Source organism: Anser cygnoides, chromosome 5 (genome assembly GCF_040182565.1).
Source record: "Anser cygnoides isolate HZ-2024a breed goose chromosome 5, Taihu_goose_T2T_genome, whole genome shotgun sequence".
Lineage (NCBI taxonomy): Eukaryota > Metazoa > Chordata > Aves > Anseriformes > Anatidae > Anser > Anser cygnoides.
This window is the reverse complement of record NC_089877.1, coordinates 40,580,296-40,603,993: the sequence shown is the minus strand read 5'-3', so window position 1 is coordinate 40,603,993 and position 23,698 is coordinate 40,580,296. Positions and strand designations below refer to the sequence as shown.

The window sequence follows — 23,698 nt, the reverse complement described above, 5'->3', positions numbered from 1 at the left end:
AGACCCCTTATACTTCATGACAGTGAGCAAACCATTACCTGTCAAAATATAACAAAGATATATAGATATATATAGCTATATATATATATATAAAGATATATAGCACATATCAAATATGGTTTGCATAAGAATAGAACAATTATAAGTCATATTATAAAGAACAAAAACAATTATAAAAACCCTTCTCATTCCTTTCCTATCACATGCACAGAAGTGACCACGTGTAAGAAGGAAAGCCATAGCTCAGTTGCTAGGAATTGTAGTAATGGAATAGTGAGATTCCAGCTGTTTGATCACTAAGACATACTGCTATGCTTATTACCTGCCATGTTAATACAAATAACGTTTATTCTAAATAAAGAAACCACACTCACCATGTGTCAATCCAAGCTGCAACGTCTGTACAAAGCAAAGCAAAGCTCTGCGCCGCAAGAGATCAGATTAGAAACAGCTTTAGAAATAATCGATTGCAACTAGTGTGGTGCATAATACAGGGGAGAAAAGAGGAAAGAGGTGAACCACAGCCCCACTACACCCTAAATGCAAGTGGATTTAAGCTCTTTGGGAACCAAAACGTTTTTAACGGTGTTTAAATTTGATTTTATAAACAGTGCAGATTATTGCTTGCATAAAATATTACAGAAAAAAGTAAAACAAAAGATACACATCTATACATACTCTCAAATTTTGAGAGAAAATGCAAGTCAAAGGTCTTTAAAAAGATTTACACTTTCTGAAAACAACTTTTGATTTAGTATTTGTTACATGAGCAACGCCAACAAGACTAGAAAACCAAAAAGCAAAACAAAATACAAGATGTTCACTACCACCAATGATTTATTTATATACTAAGTTAAAAAATACGAATATTTTATTACAAAAAGATTATCAAACAACTGTATACATACAGTTCATATTGTTAAAAGCCAACGTCAATTGATACTTTATATACATTTGATTATTAATGTCATACACTTGTAGAAAACCATCACTCAGCAGAAACCGATTTGGCATTTGGAAAGTAGTTACTACCCTGCACTAAAAGAGACAACTAATATAGGAATAAACCATTTTTATGTTACAATAAAAATACTTATTTGCTGTGATCTTTTAAACCAAATGGATGCTTTCTTTCTCCAAGAAGAGTCATCATAAGTGGAGATTAAAGTGCATATAACCAACATATTAAAAATTCTTCAACGATCCCATCTAACATTCTAGATGTTCCAAGCACATCACAGTAACATTAAGGATTTAGGACCTTTCTCCATGGCTTAAACAATAAGATTCAAGGGAAATTCAGCTTTTAAAACTGCATTAAGTAATTCTGGTGTACGATAAGACAAAATAGGTTACAGAAATTTGGAAAATTGTGTTTGGTGAAAAAGTCAGTGTAAATTTGCCCACTTAAATGATTTCTGGAGAGATGTTTTCCTTTTGAAAAAAAATTCATAGTATTCCATAAAACATGGACCAAATAAGCAGAGCATGCAATAATATTTACATAATTGTCACAGCAGCCATCCTTTGTAGGCTGCATATAACAGGTTGGAGCAACACTGTCTACTTTATGCATAAATTTTGCTGGTAATCTGGGGGAGAAGAAAAAAATCACCAATAATTTGTTTACTATAGACTAGGGTCCTAAGCTAGAAAAATGCTCCTGAAAAATTGTAACTCAAAATATTGGCTTTGTCTCATTATAAGCAAGATAGTAAACCTTACAAAATATAACGCAGTTAGAACTAGCAGAGCTGTTGAGGGCAGATTTTAATAAATCGATCCACTTTGGATAAAAGAATGCTTATGCATGTTACAATCTATTTAAAAGCAACAGCTGAACAGGCTAAATTTACATCCACAAGAGAAGCATGACAATGTTCACTGAAAACAAAGTGAGTTGCTGGTAACTGTGGTTATCATTTTTATCACACGAACTGGTCAACTATGGATTTATTTTTTTTAATTTCATTTTACAAATATGACTATTAATGAGAAGTTCTGAGCCATTACATTTGAAGAGCGTACTTCATACCTTAGGCACTGGACCCAGTTTAGAGGTAAAACTGTCAACATGATTTAACGTCCTCAGGTTTCTGAAGGCCATCCATATGAAGTTTACATACAGCACTACAAATACACATCAGATACTGCTGTAAATTTATAAGGAATACAAAACACTATTAAATACAACTTTCATCCCATGGCACATCAAGCATGGCAATACCACTTGTTTCATTTCTGGTATCAATAGTCAGTTGTGGTTATGCTTTATTGAATATTTTCCTTTCTGTAGCTGAGAAATATATAGCTTGGACTTGCTTCCATCCGGTCTTTTGAACCAAACTTCATCATGGTTAATTGTTGTAATTATGGCACTATAGAAAACAAGGGAAGAAGGGTCAGGGAGAGAAAAAACACAAAAAATTTAGACATCTTAGAAGTAATTAAATAACCTCAAAACTGCAGCTGTATTTCTGTACTGTAAATGAAAGTACGCAGTAGGTGTAAACGCAAGCAGAATTCTTTAGTAACTGCACGTCTTCAATAAAGGTAGTTGATTTTCCAGCCAACTGTTTTCTTCTCCTGCTATACGAAAACCCTCACAGTATCTACAAATATTTTAACTGTTTAAATGAATAGTCACCTATAGTAAACAATAGACTACCCATAGTAAAAAACAGATCTGCTGGAAAACATCCAGAAAAAGGTTAAACAGTCTGAAACTCAAGACAGACAGGAGGAAAAGAAAAAAAAGCCCAATTTATTGAATTTAATTGAATCATTCTTACATGAACTTTGCTTTTATGCTTTTTGTGGTAAACCTTACTACAAATACTGAAAAAAAAAAACATTTTTTTCCAAATAGAATTGATGACAAAAATGGCTCAAAAACAGAGAGCAAAACAGTTAGTGGAAGAAAGATCCATCGCATACTGAGTGTAACAAAACACCCTGTGGGAAACTGTCAGCATTAACAGTTGCTGAAATCTTGAAAAGCTGGGGAAATTCCGCTGTATGCTAACATCAGCTTTTGGCCACTGTCAGACACAGGGCACTAGGAAGATTTTTTTTGACAGAGTACAACTGTTATGCTGTGCAGAACAACTTCAGAATTCTTTAAATTTCAGAAATAACATATAATTTACTAAAACACCTTTGTTTCAGCTCTGAAAAAAAAAACACCTTTGTTTCAGCGCTGGAAAAAAAAAATCTGCTCTCCCTCACCAGGGAATGAAAGAAACAGACAGTTTTACAGTAAACTACTGCTATATAAAGTCAAAGTCTCCCAATTCATGCTTATTTTCCTTGAGGAACAATATCTGTCTTACCTGGGTAGCAATGCTTATTTAATCAACACTCTGCTCTTAGACTGATTTATCCCATTCAGTGGAATTTAACATATACTTTTAACTATTTTTTAAAAATATACTTACACTACAGAATTGACAAATACGATCCATATAGAAAAAACACATTTAGATATCTTTAACAGTCGACCAAATTTGCACTGTCATATTTAGACTAGGGAGAAACTTAATTATGAGAAGGAACACTGTTTAAAAAAAAGTTCTATTTGGTTTATTTATGAGCAATCAATCAATCAACAGAAAAACAAAGCTTATCTTTAATAGTAGAAAATATTTTTCCATAATTAAGTATTTTTCAGCTGGCCAACAGACCAAATCCTCAAAGGAACAAAATCCCTGCTAAAAAAAAAAATAAATGCCGCACACTGCAATCCCAGGTATTCAGAAATGAGCAAGAGCTGAAATCCTCTAGTGAGATACCACCCTGACAAAACATCACATTACCTTCAGTGAAATTCAACCTTTACTCCTCTCTCAGAAGCCAAGGGCTCAAACTTCTTTGATAATGCCTGCCTTCCAATGTGAACTAATAAATGTTAGTAAGCTGGCACTATCTGCAAACAAGCCTTATTCTTCAATGCCATCATGTTATCTTTTGCTTTAACAGGACTGCACAGAGCGGTATAAAATTAATGATCTTTACCTTGTAGGACATTCATCTTTCTTATCGATGCATATCGTTTGTCCACGTCCATACCACTCTCCATCGTAATAGAGCCTTCCTTCTTCAGATCTAGCACTATGTAGATGTTTCTCTAATTTGACAGGTGCTGAAATGACCAATAAGAAGGGATTTAATATCAACTGGCAGAAGTCAGCAAAATTTATAAACACACTTTCAGTAAGTTATTTACATACAACACACAGTTTTTCCATTGTCAAAAGTAGCCATTTTCTAAATAATTAACTCCAAATGGATGAAAATTAGAAGATAACTTTTTATTTCCAGTCAGATAAAAGTTACATTTCCGTTTTCAGATAGAAGTTTTCTTCTCTCAGTGTATGAATTTTCACAAATGGAGTAATGCAATGTAGACAAGATTGCAAATGGAAGACTCTGAAACCTCTTCATCAATGCATTATCACAAAATGCACGTAAGTAATGCATCACTGAAGAAACATACCACCTACTTGTTTTCTCTCCCATTTCCTCATGTACTTGATTTTACCTAGCTTTTACCTAGCTTTAATGTGCTTCTCACCTCAGGCCAAATTATCGTTTACCACTCCTTTATCAGACCTCTATTTTTTCCAGAGTTGTAGCTTGCAGTGAACTTGAGCTGCTTTTAGAAAGCTCCCCTAAGGTTTCTCAGTTTTCTGCTTCATGTTTTGTAAACATTGGCATAGCTTACCAATATTTATTGGTATAATCCACTTTTAGAAGTCTAATTTTTTTGGATAATTTTCTACAATTTACCATCAATAAAATCATTAGTAGTCAAGCTACAATTATCAGCACCTGAGAGCAGAGAAAGGCAAAAAGCCACATCTGCCAGTTACCTCACCCCATCCTCCACCAGTATACCATGGCTAAGATAAACATGACCTGCCTAGATGCAGTTTGCATCACTGCACACAGCAAGTTCTGTCTTGTGAAACCAGACAATGTTTACTTACGTTCCGGCTTTACTCTGTGTGGCCCCAGTGTAGCCATTGCCTTGAAACACACACACAGAAAAAAGTTCGTCAGCAAACAGTCTTTTTTCTTAACTGTCAGCTTTAATTGTGTTGTGCAGTGTAGCTCAAGATACTTGCTTTTGCATGCAAAAACACAATCAGAACAAATCTGAAAAGTGTGTTGAACAGTGACTCAGTAACTGAAACAGGATTTGGGACGGAGGGGAGAACCACTTTTTAAATTAATTTTTATTTTATATAACTCAAATTTTCTAAATTAAATCCTCAAAACTGCTGTTATGTAATTCTATCAAAAATGCAAAGTTACATTAATTCTGATTCTGAAAAAGAAAGTGTCATCTGAAGCAGTTACTCTTCAGATTCATAAGCTATACTCACAAGCTCACACAGTAGCAAAGTAGGTTTAAAAAACATAAAACTAAGGTTTTTTTTTTTTAAATGATTTCAATAAAAGGCAAAATCCCCATCAGATTCTAGCTTTAAATCATGTTACACTACAACAAAGAAACTGAGGGAAAGCTATTTTGTGTCTATGCCTCTGATGTGATAGGTAGAGAAAACACTCAGACGGGCTTTCACATAGGAACCACATTTTACTTCTTGTTTAGGAAATATTTACAAGTATAAAGCCGTATGGAAATAGACTCAATGCCGTCTCCCAGCAAGCTTTTGAATTCTCATAAAGTAGTCTCCTACTCCATAAGCTAGAAAGCACTGATTTTTGCTAGCTTACTATGGGATATCTTCCAACTGCAGATGCAAGGCAAAGATAGCATTTGGTTACAGCAAGTTGTACTAACAATATGGTAAAGATCCTATATGACACTCTGTACCCAGAAGTTGGATTTATTTTTTTCCAAATATATTAACTGGTCAAATAAATTTATCTTCCTGTAAACCCTGATCCTCTTATAATCTGGGAAAAAAATAGTTATACTTTATACCAAAAAAATGTTGAAAAGCTGAAGAAGTCTTCATAAAATAAACAATTTACTATCAGAAAACATACTATATGACATATATTCAAATTTTGTTATTTAAAACAAAATCCTACCAAACTATCCTATCATAGTCTACACAGTTGGGTAGAAATTCTGAGAAATCTCATCTCTTTCACAGAAATTGTGGTCTACACATTTTAGAGTTAAGCTCTTCCACTCCCTTATCAGATTCCTCTGCATGATTTAGGTAGAGTCGGAGAAAGTAGCAATAACATAGCTCGAACAGAAGCATTAGCTGACCAATGAAGAAATGAAAATCTGCTTTAAGTCTTGATTGTATTCAAAACACATTTACATATTTTTAAGAGGCAAAAGGAACAGTCAAGAACCCACACAAAACCCAAAGGAAGCTACTGGCATTCAACTTTTCATCTTACCTTCCTTATTGTCGTCCAGTCTTCAAGAATATCAAGGTCTTGTAACATATAAACTATATAAGGGCGTGGAAAAGTTAAGGAATACTCTTTTAAACAGTGATAATAAAAACACCTGGAAGATTGTAGAAAGATATTAACACCTGTTCTGACAAGCTCTCACATAAAAAATACATACGTGAAGTGAAAGCTCAGTAATAATAAATGCATCTTTGAATTGTGCAACCCAGAATCATAGAATAGCTTGAGTTGTAGGAGACGCTAAAAACCATGACTGAAATTGCTGGGCTTTTAGGTCTAAAACTATGTTAATGTTTTCTGTTTGGAATGTATCTTAAAATGGCAAGGTATTTCAAAATCCACAGAATCAGATGCTGTTTATCTTGACCTCCTAAAGACAACGATGACTGAGAACTAAAGGAATGCACTTTCACACCCTGGCACTGAAATTTCCAAAAGCAGTTAAAACTAAAGAAGGCATTTGTAATCTGTATTGATTAACAGCACTAGGCTTTTAAGCACTAGTTAAAAAACATCTCCACTAAATTGCATGTATGACACATTCTAATGTCAGTTGTTATTAGTACATGTCACTCATCTGGGACGTGTTCTGATAAATCAACCATCCTGATGCAGTGTGTCTCAATTAGGACAGGTACAGAAAAAGAAACAATACAAATAATATAAAAACAGAAGCTAAATTTTAAAACATTTTAAAATAGAAAGTGACCATTCTGTCAAAGCCTTATTTCTTCATATATTATCCTCCCGGTTAGTCAGAAAACCATGTGAAAGTAACAGGATTCTTTTGCAGCACACCTTAGCAATAAAAATTGCGTTTATGCCACATAATGTCAGTATTTAGTAGACAATTTCTTTTACAGGCAGTCTCCATGATTCAGGCATCTTCTAAGCCATTACATCTCTATCCTGTAACGTGGGGTAGGGCCAGAAGGGAGATAGAACACTCAGTTTGCAAACACAATTCCTTCTTTCTCTTAAGAAGGATGATACTGTCTCCTAGGTCTTACACCCTAAGAAGTTTCAGCTGCACTGTATGCTCATCTACAGCTAAAAAGAAGTCATCAACACAAAATACTTAAATACTACACTGACTCTACAGGAATCCCAAGCACACAAAAAATTTTAAAAGTTAAAAATTCCAAGAACTGAGACAGTTAATCAAAGAAGGTTCTAAAGTCTATAGAATTGTTAAGGAGTAATAAATTGAGGTACAGATATCCCAATATGACAAGCAAAGTTATAAATCAGAAGTTACACCAGTCAAGTTATACCCTGTGAACATAACACCTAATTGTTTCTTCTTTCGCTTTGTAGCTAGCTGATCATCAGGCTGAATCCCCACTGCACTGAAGGTCAGCATTTTACCTCAATTTTCTTTTCACCAAATTAATCCTTTTAGTAAAATCAGAAGGTGGCTCCAGTTACAAGAAGTTATTACTTATTCATTCATGCCCAGAAGAGCTTTTAATCTCAGGGTAACCACCTTTCTATGTCTCTGCACAAGAAAAAAAGTCTCTTCCTAACTTGTAATAACTATCTACACCTTTCTGCTCTAAGCCTCTTCTCCCAAGTTCCTTGCTTTCCAGAAGAGCAGCTGGACTGAGCACACTTCAAGATACGTTCTTCATTATGTACAGGATATTCCTTAATATACAAGGTGCCTAATTCAGACCTCTGAAGTCCTTCCTTTCTAACCAGCCATATTGAAAAAATGATGGCAAATACTCACCAAATACCTGAAACATGAGACAAATTACTTCTATTTTCTGAAGTTAGAAAAGTCAAATATGAAACTAGTAGTTAGAGATTCTTAATTTCAATTTCAACTACGTTTCTCTAATCTGAATTAGAATAATATCTGCCATTCCAAAATCAATTTTGAGAATGCATTATCTCTTCAACTTCTTATCAATGACATATATAGTAAAAGTCCCTATGCGAAAGCTACCAGGAAGAACAGCAATTTCAGTAAAAGGATATCTGATACAACAACAGGTTTCTTTTTATCTGGACTAAATGGATCCTTTCTTTTCTTCCGGGACTGTAGCTCATCATTCCATAATTCTGAAAAGACATAATAAGAATATGTTATGAATCAGAAATGTGCACATCTGGCTTTTCTTACAGTAAAAAACACTGTCCAGAAATGAGAAATACGAAATTTTCTGGTGAGATGCTGTTTCTGAACAGAATGAAGATGTTGCATGATTATGCAGTCATAGATTAATATTCTCAAAACACACAAAAGATGCTGACAATTACTGGACTAAAGTTTGATTAAACCTTAAATTTAAGTTTAAACCCACCTCCCAAAGCCTACACTGTAGTTCTGAACAGCATTCTACCGGATAACCTGAAATTCACCAGAAATATTACGAGTACTGTCAACCAACTAATCAGCAGCTACAACATTAAAACAAACCAAACACTTTTAATTTCCATTCACCTGAGGTAATATCAATGCTATGCCTGTCTTCTTCAAGTCTTCTAATCTTCTCTTCTAATTCACTTTGTACAGTATCATACAACAGAAGCTTTTCACTCTAAAATCAAAAGAAATTAGGCATTTATACATGACTAAGTTCTATCACCTAAACATACATAAGAACTATTTAAAGGCTCAGTGGAAGGAAAGAACTGATTTGAGATAAAAAAAATTCAGAAGCAGTAAAGCATACAACGTATCCCCATATCCATTTCCTTACCACAAGATCCTGGTTTCTCAGAGACAGCACATCCATTGGCATAAGCACAAATACAGTTATCAAATATCAGAACCAAGAATAACTAAGTATATAAAGCACACAGCTAGATCTCCAGAATAGCTACTTGTATTTTGACACAAATACAGTATTTTCCTTTTGGGTAGCAAAGATTTATTCGCGATGAGTAACTGTAAAGTCTTAAGCTCTTCTCCAACTTTCTTTAAAGATCAAAAAAGCTAATGTTTTCATGGAAAGTCCTTTATTAACCCACCTCCAATATTAACAAGACTGTAGTCAATGATAGAGAAGTATCATCTACTATTACAGTATTTATAATTGCCTATTTTCAGAGAACTGAAAAATACCTACTCACAACAAAAATAACTTCTTATGCACACAAACTAATGGTCTACAAAGTTGTGAAAGCAAAACTGTGTACCTTAAAGCTAAGAGAAACACTTTAAAACTGCTTTAGAAAAGTATGCTAGTTCGTTCTTTCAAAATATAATTTCTGACCCAAATAGATTAACACAAACCTTTAACCTTTGTATATAAAAAGTGCTAAAAACACACCTAAGATAAATGGAAACACTTTGGTATGAACTTTCTACAGAATTTTGTAGTCTACCCTCTCTTCCATCTCTAAGCCTTTGACAATGAGAAAATCAACTTTGTAGTACAACTGCTCTCAATTATAATTCACCATATAGGACTGATGCCAAAGTTACACAGTACCTATACAGATGAGTTACCCTTTTAAAGGCAGCTTCTGAACACACTAAGCACACTAAAACAGTAACTTCAATTTAAGTTAAGTTCCAAGCTTCAAGACAATAAATGTACTGCATAAATCTGCACACTTCCTGAAAACACAAGTAGGAAATGCAGCCAACTATTACATTTTAAAGTTCACTTTCGCTGAGCAGCATCTCTAACAACTCTGGAAAACAGAGACTTGGACTTACAGAAAAAAAAAAAAAAAGGCAGCTTAAGCAGCACAAGTATGTAACTATTAGGTACCACATTGCAACCAGAAGTTGCGGTCCCTAGAGCCACGTCAGTGTATGTCTGCACCTCATCTGCTCCTGCCCACAGTACAGCACACCAACAGAAACTTACCTTAACCAGTGTTCAAGCTAGTATGCAGGTGTGAAGCAAAAGAGTTATAAAGAAAACAAGGACTCCTATTGCAATAGATGGCTGTCATGCTTAACATTCCCTTCAAGTCACAATGTACTTACACTCCAGAGACCTCCTTTCGTATATTTTTCAACCCCTTGTTACTAAAAATAAAAATATTCCCCACTGGAATTGAAAAGACAAAAGCTTTCTTATGTATACCTGAAAGGTCAGATGAGTGTTATTTGTTCTGAGACCGTTTTAAAATTAAATTGTGTTTGTGTTTAGACACCTGTTTTGCTGCAAGCACTTGGTGACAAATAAGGTGTGAAAAGCCGTTACAGGCAACAGAAGCTGAATGGCTGTGCTCTAGCGTAACAGTGATTTTACAAGCAGTTCTACTGACTTTGAAGAGCTTTCTCCCTGAGAGACCCTTACTGGATGGTGCACTTTTGAATTCTGAAGGTTTCACAGGAGAAGCACAGCAGCAAAACAAGCAAGAAGAACCACCTGAAAGAGGAATAATATATAGCCAAAGCAAATCATTCAGTTGTGGATGGAAAACCCTGCCAGTCTTACAGCATTCTGTCCAGCCTCAGAATTCACAGGAATGAAGAAAGTCAGTAATGAGTAGTCCTACATTATACCTTGAAGTAAACAAGAAAACAAGCAAAGAAGAAAACACTGTAATGGGGGGCTGAGGAGGACTATGATGCAAACCTCAGGATCTAAGCAGCTAGGCTAGAGGATCAGACATGCATGTACTTGAGTATTTGTACAACAGTATGCAGTATTTATATACTTAAATACAAGTGTTTATGCTCAAGGAGAGAAACGTATTTTTCCCGTAACTGCTTTTGAAATGACAACTCTTTCCACCAGCAGACCAAGATACTTTAAAAAGACTTAATAAGACTATTATTATTACAAAAGTGTAGTGTACCTTTTCTTAAAATTATGGTAGATAATTTAGCTACTGTTCTTAGCAATCATTTCATAAAAAAGGCTAAAAAAAATCTAATAAGAACTTGCTAATGAAAAATAAGATAACTTATTTTATATTTAAATCTAACCTAATATAAAGACAATTTTGATATGCTTTGAACAAACTTTAACGTGGGCTTAAATATCACAAAACAAATGCATTAAAATAACTGCAATAATAAAAGTACGCACTGAACATGACACAGTAAAGACAAATGAAATTAGCTATCAATATAGAATAGCTAGCCCAACCTCACAGTGCTGTCGAGAGGCTTGAATTTCACATTCATATTTGTTCTTCACAGATTCCAGACAAAGCTCTCTATAGATACCTGTAATCAAGCAAATTACAACAATATTAACTTTTTTTAGGTGACATCTGATTTCAAAGTTCTCTTTTAGGACTTCCTGCACATCCCAAAATAGGTACAAAAGGGAAAATATATTACTTTAGGCAATTACAGTGGCTAGCTCCTTTACAAAGTAAAAATAAGTACAAGTAATCTCTTAAATCTAAAGATCTGATGAAAAATAAATGCTATTTTCACTTTTTCCCTTATCAGTCAACAGATCATGCTAACCTTACAAAACAGGTCTATTTCATATTTCTGATCAAATTATCCTGGATATCCTTACTTTTCAAATACGGAAAGTACTTGATGGCCTCTTCTATTCTGAAATTAGTATTTTAAATAACAAGGGGAGGGGTGTTAAGCAGCTAGAAAACAGATTTTACAAATTAATATTTGGAATGAGGCTTGCTTTGCACAGCACAACACTAATAAATCACATCAATTAACAAGACTGTTCCATTCTTAGAAGCAGCCTTCTTGCAATACAAGGAGCACTGCTTCTGAGCATTAGGACTGTTTCTTACACCTACCAATTTATAATCATTGTTTAATTGCCTGAAATCAGCAGTGTGGGTATAAATGTTCCTAGAAGAAACAGAGATGTTTCATTGCCTTGCTGAAATAGTCAAGACTCATGTTTTGTGTGAAGTGCTTACTGCCTTAGAGAGCAGAGGAAAACAAGTTTCTTTTCTATTACATCCGTAGTTTTTGTTTTTTTCCCCCCCTTCCTCCCCTCCCTAAGGAACAAGTGGGTCCTTTGGACCTGCTGGAGCTCAAGTCCTGCTACTACCCACTTCTGTCAAGGCTGTGAAACAGCAAGGGCAAATAGACCCATTCTGCAGTTTCCGGTGTCCTATGGAACAACTCTGTGAATCTCATTAAGTAGAGGACAAAAGGAAAAAAAATAAATCTGATTTCTAGTCTCAACTTCAAGGAAACGCGTAGTCTTCTCCCTGGGCTCTTTTTACATTGGAACATGCATCTTCAGTGCTGCTGAAGACTCGAATCAGGAAAATCTTTAATATTCTCCCTATCCACACCCACCTACATGAAAGCACTGACAGAAAGTCACATTTAAAACTGAAAACCAACAGCTTGGGTTAAGGTTGTTTTCATGTCAAACTTTTGGGAAGTTCATCTGGGAATCTACCATTAAACACAAGAGGACTGCTTAGGATTAGTCAAGTAAAGTTGCGGTAAAGATCTTAAAACCCAGGAATTCCAGGTCATCATCTGAGGGAAAGCATTACGGAGATGATCAGGAGGGAGAGAAATGCAATAGACCAAAAGATTCCAATTTCATTTCACAGTCTGCAGTCAAAAGTACCAATGAAAACATACTATGTGCTACTAGTATTATAAAAAACATAGCAGGCTTGTCATTTTCCAGTTGGCTGACGTACTGCTTCCGCTGAATTTTTTAGAAAAGACATTGGCATAACTTCTCACAGCTGTCTGCCTTTTGTCTCTGACTGCCTGTTTCAGGTAACCCCTGGACAGCTGAATTACTCTTTTAGGAAGCTACAGAATGAAAAGACTTTACCATAAGGAAGACAAAGTTGTAGATGTCCCATAATAGCACTATTCCATATGACTATATGGTTGTATCCTAGAAGAAGATAAGACTTCTTGCCTGCTTCTTCTATGAGCATAAAAGCCCACCTAAACATTCACTAAAATGCAGTTCACATAAAAGCTGTTAAGGACAAGGATTTTCTTCCTTCCCCAGACTGGAACAAGAGGAGGGGAGCAAAGGACTGAAGAGACATAGACTAGAGGAGCAGAAAAAACATGATGTTCTAAGATGACAAGAATGAACTGGATGGCATCTACATACTTCTTCATTTCAACAATAACCCATGTGAGCAGATTTGATCCCAAATCTTCTGACTAATAAAAATGATTACTGTTTCTAATTCAATAATTTTACGCTCACTACACAAAGACAGCCAGACATTAAATGAAACCTAAATGAGCCATATTTTTAATGTAATGTTATCAGGCAATTTGTGGAAAGAAGCAAGCAACCTATTCATTTTGACTTGAAAAGTACTTTAAGTTTAAAACCATGCCATGGTGTTTCTAGCTTTAAAACACACTGCTTTAACAATTCTAAAGTTAAAAAAAAAAAAAAGATTTCCCTTAAAATTCATAGCAACATTATACTGTTGAAGCGGAAATATTTACTTTTTATGCCTACCTGCCACCTTGGTTCGGATTTGCATATTTTCTTGCAATGCTGCCAACGGTTCTAAATATTCAGGTGCTTTTCCAGCTATGACCTCTTGTAGTTTTGCATCCACTTGACTTAATCTTTCTTTGTAAAGTCTTAAAAAAATGAACATTAAAAAAATTAAAGCAAACAAATTAGAAGAAATATTTTTTAAAGACCTAATCTGCCTCTCTTTGTTAACATTATGGCACACCCACTGAAGCAAATTTAAGATTTGTTACCATTTGAATTTTCCATGCTTGTGTCATGGAAGGGAGGGAAGGAGAGACATTTTGTGGACAGAAAATCCCATCCACTTTGTTGTTCACACATCTGCTCTCATCCTACCACAAACCAAGGCAAAAGATAGGTAGGCTCTTATTGAAGCAACCCTCATTCCATCCCCTGTGAAAATCCACGTATCAAATACCATCAAAACGTCATGGGATAGCGTGTAACTGCCATCTTCCATTCCCACCAAAAGGAAATATTACGGTATTTTTATTTTACCTGATGTAGTATCAATTACAAGCCTTTCAATCACAATAAAACTCCACTCTTCATAACTAGTTAATTAAATATAATGTTAAAAGATAAAATCATCAACATAAACAGCTCATCCTGTTCTCATGTTTTTACTTTGCACTCCACAATCAAAAGTGGCAACACTGAGGCAAGCACATACAAACTTCCATGTATGTGCTAAGAACACATCAAACATTACCTTTTAACGCAGTCTCCTCTTCAGGACAGCAATGCTACCTTTTTACTTGTTTAGAGTGTATTGCTTAAGTAATGAATTAAACAGAAGAAAGTTCACACATACCAAAAAATCAAGACCTGCTTGAGAACTACTGGCTGTTCACTTGAAGCAACACCAGCCTGATTTTCATTTTATCTTGATGACAACTCAAATAGTTCAAGCATATGTACCTAACACAGCTATAGTTAAATAGTGATCACTCCCACTTATCTGCAAAATGATAATAGACTCAATCTGACCTGCAGCCAAATGACATAGCCTGCAGCTGATTATAGACCAATTTGGTGTTCTCAGTCCTTGATGAGCATGCTATGCACGCAGTCAATAACATCTAGCTACAGCAGAATAATCTAACAACAACATAAGCAGAGGTACATAGCGCACATGACTGGCTGCGTCACTAACATCAGATTACACAGCACCAACTTCCAGCTAAATCAGGCCTAGGTGCTGCAAGCACTTGGTATCACATAGCAGTTGATGAACTAAAACTGCTTACCCAGTAATTTCAAACAGTGATTTGCCTAAAATGGGTAACTGCTGTCAACAAGTGTAAACCCCACTTATAGGATCCAAATTTAGTTTCCCTATAAAACAATCACTTCATCTCTGCTGCTGGTTGAGGAACACCCTGTTGTTCAAGCATCTTTTTCTTCTTTCCCTATTTTATAAAGTTTGCTATTATTTATCTTAGATCTCCAGTAGAAAGAGCTATCACACAATATGAACACTCATCTGGAATGCAATGACAACTGATTCATTTTCAATTAGAATATGTATGCCCAAGAATAGACAAGGTTTCCTGAATGTTTCTTTTGCAGGTACCTGGTTAAGTTAATTGCCGAATTCCCATCAATTTAAACTGGAACAGATACATCTAGCCTACCTGGGCACATCTGAAAATAAATTTTATATACATACAGACGACTGGGTCTAACTCAAACGAGATTCTCTTCTGAATAACTGTGACTATTCAGTTCTTCTTTTCTACTTACTAGGTCTTTACTCTGAGTGATGCAGATATTATGGCCAACTACTGACAAAGAGCTAAGAAAGGTTTCATTTCCAGTATTGGTTTCTGGTTTGCAGTAGCCACAGGAAATTTTCATTAGTACTGGCTATAAAAACTGCTTTTATACCTTGCAAAAAAAAAAACTCATTTCTAGTGTAGCAAAGACAGTGCTTGGATCTGTTTATGCAAGTCACATATATATAAAAGGAGGACAAGGATCTTGATACATACCTCCAAAGATCACAATTCCTTGGTTTTGCTAAGCATCAATTCCTTGGTTTTGCTAAGCATCTAGATGCAATAGACCCATGTCAGCCCTATGTAGCAACACTTCAGAATCATTCTTACAACAAAGCAGAAATAAAATAAATATTTGTATACACACACAGAGTAAATACTCTCTCTCTCTATATATATATATATGTATGTGTGTGTGTATATAAAATATATGAAAACAAATATATTCTCTCATATAAGAGCCTGCAGAAAATAATTTGGAGCAACTGTCTGCAAATCATTTCAGAACTTCCAATCCTTATTCTTCTCCTAAAGTAGTATCCGCTTATTTGAAAAACAAGGAACACCAGCTGCACACAGTATTCTCATGGAACAAACCCTCAAACGAGGCACTTAAAATATTAAAATACTTACTGATCTTTGAGGTCTGTAAATTGCTTTTCAAGATTGGACATTTCATCTAAACACTCCATTCTTCTTCTTTCACAGTCCTCATCATCCATTTCTAAGAATAAGAAAAGGTAACACATTGTGAACAACATAAACAAATAAACTAGATTTTTTTTCTAGCAAATTTTCAACACATCTGAATTTTAGCCAAAAACAGATCAACCTCTATTATCTTACAGCAGGTTATAAGAAATCATTTGTCACATGAACTGCGAGGTTAAGAAACTTGGGTCTACCTCTACAAGAAACCCCATAAAGTGCAATTTTTCTTCCTCAAAGCAAGATTACATCATTGTAAGTCTTCAAGAGGCTAAATTTTGTAACTGATAATGCAAAGTACGTCTGAAGAAAATAAGAAACAGAACAATTAAACGTTTTATAGCACGTCAGATGAAAGGCAGCATTACCCATGAAGATTTATTTGCCATAACTGAAAATTCAAGTGCATCCTTGTGTTAGTATGAGCAAAAGCAATCTGCAGAAAGCAAGCACAGTCCAAATATTACATTTGTCATACATAATTCAAAGTTTAGTTTTAATAATATCAGTTAAAAAGAAAAATGTAACACTTGGTTTTGAAAACAGGTTTCATCCTTTACAATTGGGACAGTTGTTTAAGTCTCAATTACTCATGTAGAAATATCTGCAGCTCGTCATAAAGACCACTTAAAAACACTGTATTTGTAATGAAACAGGTCTTAACAGCAAAACCTGCAAAATCTAGAATTTTGAAGAAGTTTGATTTCATATGCTTTTATGGAACAAGAGTTATTAACATTAAATTCTTTCCAGAGCTTCTGAAGTGCTTTGAGAAGTTGAACTAAAAGTTTTAGTTTAGTTTCCTTTTGTTGAAGAAAGCATTATCTACCTTTTTCCTTGCTTTTGTGATGAATTAAATAAACTAAAAGTTGGGAAGGCTTTCCTCAAAACAGCATTTCTTGCTTCATTTCCCTGTACACAGGATCTCACCCTCTGCTCTTTTAGATTTACCAAAGCACAACTCAAGAGGATAAAAGGTACGGTATCTCAAAAGATGTATGTAACAAGTAGTAAAGCACATAATGGAAAACTGCTGAATTTTAGTGACGTGCAACCTTCTGCTGTACTTCAGCAAATATAAGGTAGAAAAAGGCAAGTTCAAAACCCTATTTCTGTCAAAGAGACGCATTTCCAAGGCATTAATGAAACCGGTGCTTCATTAACCACAGTTCTCCATAATAAAAAATTAAGTATCTAGGCTCGAAGCTACGAAATTCTTCACTCCTTCCTGCCCTTCCTCCATCAGCCCTGCCCATCTGAGCGTTTTAAAAAGAAGAGTGAAAAAAAGACTCTGCTAAGCCACATTCGGAAGACAGAGATATGCTGAAGCAGCTTTACAGCAGCAGCATCTCAAGGAAATTGCTCCTGTACAAGTGACTGATGATGAACAATCACAGGAAGAATGGAGAGCCACACCATCAGGAGCTGGGGCTGGACTGGTGCAAGCAGGCCCCAGTGTGAGAGCTGTCCTGAGGGGGCCATGCCCAGCTGAGGAGTTAAGAAAACTCCCAGTTGCTGATGGAGAGGCAAAGCAGGATGCTCTGCATCCGTTCTTCTAGACCACAAACAACTTCAAAAGCCTTTGCTTCTTCCTCACCCACGTCTTTACAGCAGACACCTTCAATTGCTTTATGCTGTCTCCTATACCAGCTTTAAAAAAAAAAAAGTCAGCGTTCCTCCTGATTGTTTTGCAAAAGAGCATGGCAAATTGCAAAGGTGATGGGATGAAAGGAGTACCTTCGGGCGTGCACATCACCTCCCTGACTCAGAGGAGCCAGTAGCTCGGATCTTCCACTTAAACCTCTTGAAGTACGAAGTTAAGTCCACGTACCTTTATACTGAAACCATCACAAGCTTTTCAGACTGAACACCACACTAGCCCTCTCTGCCTGGATGTGAAAACCAACAGGCAATGGAGCAGTACACGAGTCCAAATCAAAGCCTTATTGCAGTTCCTCACACTATAGTGAGTATGAGCAATAGAAGGCAGCCTTTACAAAGTTATAAAACGTGGGATAGCCTGAAGAGAGAAAATCTGAAGTCAGAACTTCAAAAATTGCTTGGCATGTTGAGAAGGGTGTGAGAAGAGAATATGAGGCTGCTAAAAGACACTTCCATTTTAAAGTATTAGTCTCATAAATAAGGCAGATCCCAGAACTCAGAATAAGATCGAAAGTCAGATTAAAGAACAAAGTTTTAGTTGGCTGTCCAATGCAACGCTTGAGCCAAAATTGACTGAGCAACTTTCATCTTGGCCAGATTTAAGGAATGTGCCAGTCACATTACTTGAAGTCTTGTCTGAAGCATTTGTGTGCTATAAAAATAAATTTGCATTAAAAATTGAAGGAACCTCCCCATGAATCCAGGCAGGAACAAGCCCTGGGATCCAGATGGCTTTCCCACTTGCTTCTCAAGCTCACATACACGTTTCAGACATTTCCAGGTACGGTTTTGTTTCTAAGTGTGTTTTGTAAATAATTCATTCAGAAGTTTTCCTTAAATTAACATGGATTTCATTGCTTGTGCATGCTTAAGGACTGCAAATAAAAAAATAATAATATTAGAACTGTGGCCCTTTCTGAGGATCAATGCAGACTGAAAGCAACTGCATCTTACATTTTTATCTTCTGCTGCAAGAAAACAAGCATGCATTGGGATGTGAGGGCACAGCTGATACTCCTGTAGATGTTGAAATAAAACACAGCTCTCTCCAGTCTCCCCTCAGCTAGGTCCACACTCAAAGATGTTTGACTTCCTGCCTAGAAGGCTATGTTCTACCTATAATACTGAATGGCAACTGATACACTAAGTCACTCTTCTGCTGTTTCACCTTTATTCTGCCAATTAACCTTTTTCAGATTTTCAGAGTCTTGAAATACCTTCAATTTCCCAATTACAGAACTTCTTCCCCACAGCATTAAACAATGCACAAATTGGGAAATATTTAGTATTAAAAAAGTAATTTTTGAGATTAAACCTCATGGCTTTTCTGTTGAAAATTTGTATTGCTAGAGACGGAATATTTCTCATTTTATATTAAAATACTTGCTAACAGGCCAAAACTGTTTCAACACTTCAAATTTCCCATAAAGTTCTGTATTGCAGAAAGCATTTGGGGCATTTTTAACACCATTGAAATCGCAGTCATTTGTTTCCTACTGCATTTGAGTAGTCCAACTCCCTAACTAGCACAGCCCAGTTTTAAGACACACAAAAAAAAGTACTTAAAATGTAACAGCACCTAAAATAGTCCTTTTTAATAAGCTATGGCCTATATAAAGTGCTCTACAAAAATGTTCAAATTCTCATCTGGGATGGCAAGCATAACTTGTGGCTTTTTTATTCATCCCTGATACGCTATTGTATACCCTGGTCAATAATTCAAAAAAACTAAATATGTATCATCAAAGGAAAAGGACAGAAACAGTGCCAGCTCTCAAGAGCATGTTATGCTGTTTCTAACCACATCTTCTGTATTCTCAGACAAATCTTGGGGGGGGGGGTGGGGGGAAACCACCGAATGCAAGTAAAGCATAGGACAAATTTCATGAAAAAAAATCTCTTCCTTCTAAATCTTTCTTTTTTCCCCTACTAATTTTAATTAAGACTTATTTCTTGCAGTGCTAATCATCTTGTATCTGTAGAAGCAATACGATTCCACGGAGTACATTCATATTTGTCAAGACCCCAAGACAAGCATGCAATTTCCTGTAATCATCACTTTTTAAGTGCTCCCTTAAAAGCATTTCTCTGCGGAATGCTACAGAAATTATCTGGAGGGTTTCTGGTATTGTTGTAAAGAAACACTCTCACACTACATTCACTTAAAACATAGCTCCTCCTTCTTCCTCCCAATCCCAAAAGAAACCAAGACCAGGAAAAGATAACAGAATCATTTGCCCTTGACAAAAATAAAATTAAATTAAACAAAAAATAAAAAAAATAAAGAAATCGACCAAAGTGTCTTTGTGGACGTGTAAACACCAAAGTTTGGTTTTAAAGTGTCAGCTGGTTAAAACTTCATATAGGAGTACAAGCAGGTTTTGAAAGAGAGCAAACTTTTTGAAGAGAACAAAAAAAGTCAGTGGCTGAAACTAACAGAGCCATTTTTCCTTTCACCAGAGCCAGGGAGCTGGAGGAGAGAAAGAGATAAGTTTACATCTGTCATACCAAGCTCCTTTCTCACATAGAAAATGAGTTATGTATTTTTTTTTTTTAGACATACTGATCGGCTAGAATAATAGATGAAGAAAAGGCACCCCCAGACAGCATCTAATTGTAATCTACATAAACTACATAATCTGTTGTAACACAAACTGGAAGACCCTAGACTTCCCGTGGGCTAAGTAAATTGGGGTAATTGTTGCAGTGCTGCTCCTGGACCTCAACAAAGAGCCCTTCACAACCCTGTCTCTCACCCCCATAATGCGCAATAAACTTGTGTATTCCTCCTCTACACTATTTTGTTTTCCCCTGAAAGATTTAACAAACTTCATTCAGCTGTGTATGTTAGAACTTTTTTGAAAAATAGTCACGTTTAGGCGGGAATAGTCATGTCTGTGTATTTTCCAAAATACAGAATTCGCTTTCTAGTCCATGTACAATAGCGATAATGAAAGAATTGAAACACACCTTCCTAAGTCGCATCTAAAAGGAGCGGAGCACGCTGCTGTGCAAACAGGGACAAACTAGACATGCTTTTCCAACTTAAAACTTGATTACCTCCAGCTGCTTGTCCTTGTATCCGCACTCAAGTTTGCCTTTCGTTGAGCATAATCACCAGCACATAGGGATGCTGCCCAGCTTAGTTTTCATCAAACCAACCCGTGACAATTAAAGCACAGTTTTCTGGCCCTGTTTTTCAATTCAATCACTTAATGTGATTAAGGAAAGACCAATCAGTCTTCCTCAGCAGCAGATCTGTAGCTGGATCAATACACTCTCGACCCATAACCGGAGCCCAACTGTTTATAAAAGTTGTGTGCACGTTCACGTGTCAGTACAGGAGAGCTTTGAAGAGAGTCTGATGACTGTGTGAGCTTACCACCCACGGGGTCAGTTTGCAGCCGTTTTGGAGAACACAAACCAAATTATTTTCTTATCAAGTTAAACCCAAAGCTTCATTTCAGGTTCTTGTCAAACGTACTCAGATGTCTACAGAGAACACAAGGGTTTGAAACAATGACTTGCTCTTCAAGCAGCTTCCAACCAAATGTGTTCAGCTGGGGATACATTACGTGAAACAAATCCCTACCTACTTTGGAGATGTATGGGCCTCAGTACCATCTACTCTGGACTACCCATCTCTATTCCTGCTTTGCCAAATCAGTTGTTAATGTAGGCACAAATAAAATCACTGTGTTTATGATCATTTTGCTGGCAGTGTAGTGGCATCCAGCAGTTCTATCCAAGCAGGCAGCCACGGATCAGCAGGCTAGAGCTGTAAAATGGGGTTCAGTCAGTGATATTTGACATCTCAGAGGCACAGGGGAATAAGGGAGAAGGGAGGGGGAAAAAAGACACACAGGAAGCTCTATATAAACTCTGGGCAGATTACCTGGACTTGGGGATTAGCCAAGGCCTCTACTGGGGGATCACCTCTGCTCCAGTGAGTATTAACTCAGATCAAGGGCACGACTGCTGTCTCCCAGCACAGCAGCCACACTTTCCCAGCACCAGCAGAGCCTTCACTCTACTTCTGCGGAGCCAGTGTGGCCGACCCTGTCCCTACCATGCCTCTGCGGCCTCCAGCAGCTCAGCAGCCTATGCACAGCCCAGACGGGAGCAAGTGCCACAGGTCAGCATGGCACAGCCAGGGCAGGGCTTTCCCTGAAACGAAGGGAGCGTGAACATAAAGATATACCGGGACATAACACCCAAGATCTTCTAACACCAAATAGTGACGAATTAGCCCGCGGGTTAGTAGTACACTGAGGGCTCCAACGCGCTCAGGTGGCTCAGTTACAGCAGCAGTGCCACTTCCCAGCTGCCTGACCTGCCCAGCTCACAGCGCCCTACCCCTCACGGGCCAGTGCTTGGGAGCGGTGCCGGGGCAGCAGCACCCTCGGAACGCCGCCAGGCTCCCAGTAGGTGGCAACTTCCCCCCGTGGGAGCCCCCAGGGGAGCACGGCGACCCCCGCTGCTGCCCGGAGCCGGCCCCTCCTCGCCGGCCCGGGGCGGGGCGGAAAGGCCGCGGGGCGGGGTCCCGGAGGGGCGGGCACCGGCGGCGCTGTGGGGGCCGGGGGGAGGCGGGAGGCCGCTGCCCGGCCCCGGGGCGAGGGGCGCGGGGGGGGGTGAGGCGGTGCCGGTACCTGAGCTGTCGCCCTCCTCGGACACGGAGGAGCTCTCGGTCTCCTCCTCCTCCGAGCTGCTCCCCTCGTTCTCCCCGTAGTCCACCTCCATCTCATCGTGGTTGTTCTCCTTCTTCTCCCGGGAGTGGACCGGCATCGCGCCGCCAACGCCGGGCCCCGGCCCCCGGCACGGCCCCTTCCCGCCGCCGCCGCTGCCGCCGCCGGCCCCGCCCCGCCGCCGCAGCCTACCCCGCCCGGCGCCCGCCGCGCCCCCTCATTGGCTGAGCCCTGCCAGCGGCCGGGCCAGCAGGTTCGGTGAGCCCGCGCGCGGGGCGTGCTGGGAGTTGTGGTCCTCCGGGAGCGGCGCGGCGGGGGCGGGACTCCGGGACAGGGCCTCCGCGCCGCTGCCTCCCCTCCCGGCCCCTGCCCCGGGGCCGTTGCAGCTTGCTCACGGGGCGAGGCGGTGTCAGAGCCTCTCTGCTGGGTGTCAGCTCGTTTACCCACTGCCTTTAGTAATGCTGTGCTGTGTGAGCTGCCCACTTGGCGAGGGAGCTGCTCAGCCTCACCTCACAGCACACGTCGACAGCCCCAAATCCCTGGTGGGTCATAGCCCACAGGCAAACAGGGGCAGTTTTGTTGTGGCCACGGGCAGGTGGCCCAGCTTAGCTTTGTTACGGGTCTGGTTATTTAAAATAAAAGGGGAGCAACAAGTGATGGAGTCCTCAGGTTCTCCTTGTTTAAAAGCAGCTTTCAGGAGCCCCAAATGTGACCAAGTGCTGGTTCGTAAAGTTTGAAAACTTAAAGGATGTTACCAAAGGGATTGTAAGCTGGTGTTCTTTCAAGCTAATGCGGCGAAAGTGCTTCAGTAGTGGTGTCAGATATTCAGAGAGCTGGAAGGAATTAGGAAAAGGCCTGAAGTGAGCTGGAAATGTCCCCAAAGAAAATGGATGAATTCCACAAACAGGGGTCCACAGGGATCTGCCAAAAAGAGAAACCAGAGGAAAAAAAGAAAAAAGGAAAAAAAAAAAGTTTAAGAATTGCAAATTCAAGGTTTGCATTTTGGACTAGTAAAATAAAGCTAGAAGTCTAAAGATATGGACAAAAATAAATAAATACTAAAACCAGC

At 38.0% G+C, this 23,698-nt stretch overlaps 1 protein-coding gene across 1 annotated transcript; it reads right to left on the bottom strand.

Annotated features, from left to right (window-relative positions):
• Positions 1-819: 819 nt before the first annotated feature.
• BRMS1L (BRMS1 like transcriptional repressor) lies at positions 820-22,828 on the bottom strand. Its single transcript, XM_066998017.1, has 10 exons — positions 22,594-22,828; positions 16,208-16,298; positions 13,770-13,897; positions 11,469-11,548; positions 8,855-8,951; positions 8,389-8,472; positions 6,388-6,452; positions 4,989-5,028; positions 4,015-4,141; positions 820-2,378 (listed from the first exon to the last, which is right to left on the bottom strand). The coding sequence occupies exons 1-10, from the start codon at positions 22,727-22,729 to the stop codon at positions 2,255-2,257; spliced, it is 972 nt and encodes a 323-aa protein (XP_066854118.1). The 5' UTR covers positions 22,730-22,828; the 3' UTR covers positions 820-2,254.
• Positions 22,829-23,698: the final 870 nt, after the last annotated feature.

Bases quoted from the DNA above. Each gene is read 5' to 3' on its own strand.
- BRMS1L (XM_066998017.1), bottom strand. From the start codon at position 22,729: ATGCCGGTCCACTCCCGGGAGAAGAAGGAGAACAACCACGATGAGATG. The intron at 11,549-13,769 runs GTAGGCATAAAA...GCTTGATTACAG, and splicing joins AATCCGAACCAAGGTGGCAG to GTATCTATAGAGAGCTTTGT. The intron at 8,473-8,854 runs GTGAATGGAAAT...ATGTCTTTTCAG, and splicing joins TAGCATTGATATTACCTCAG to AATTATGGAATGATGAGCTA.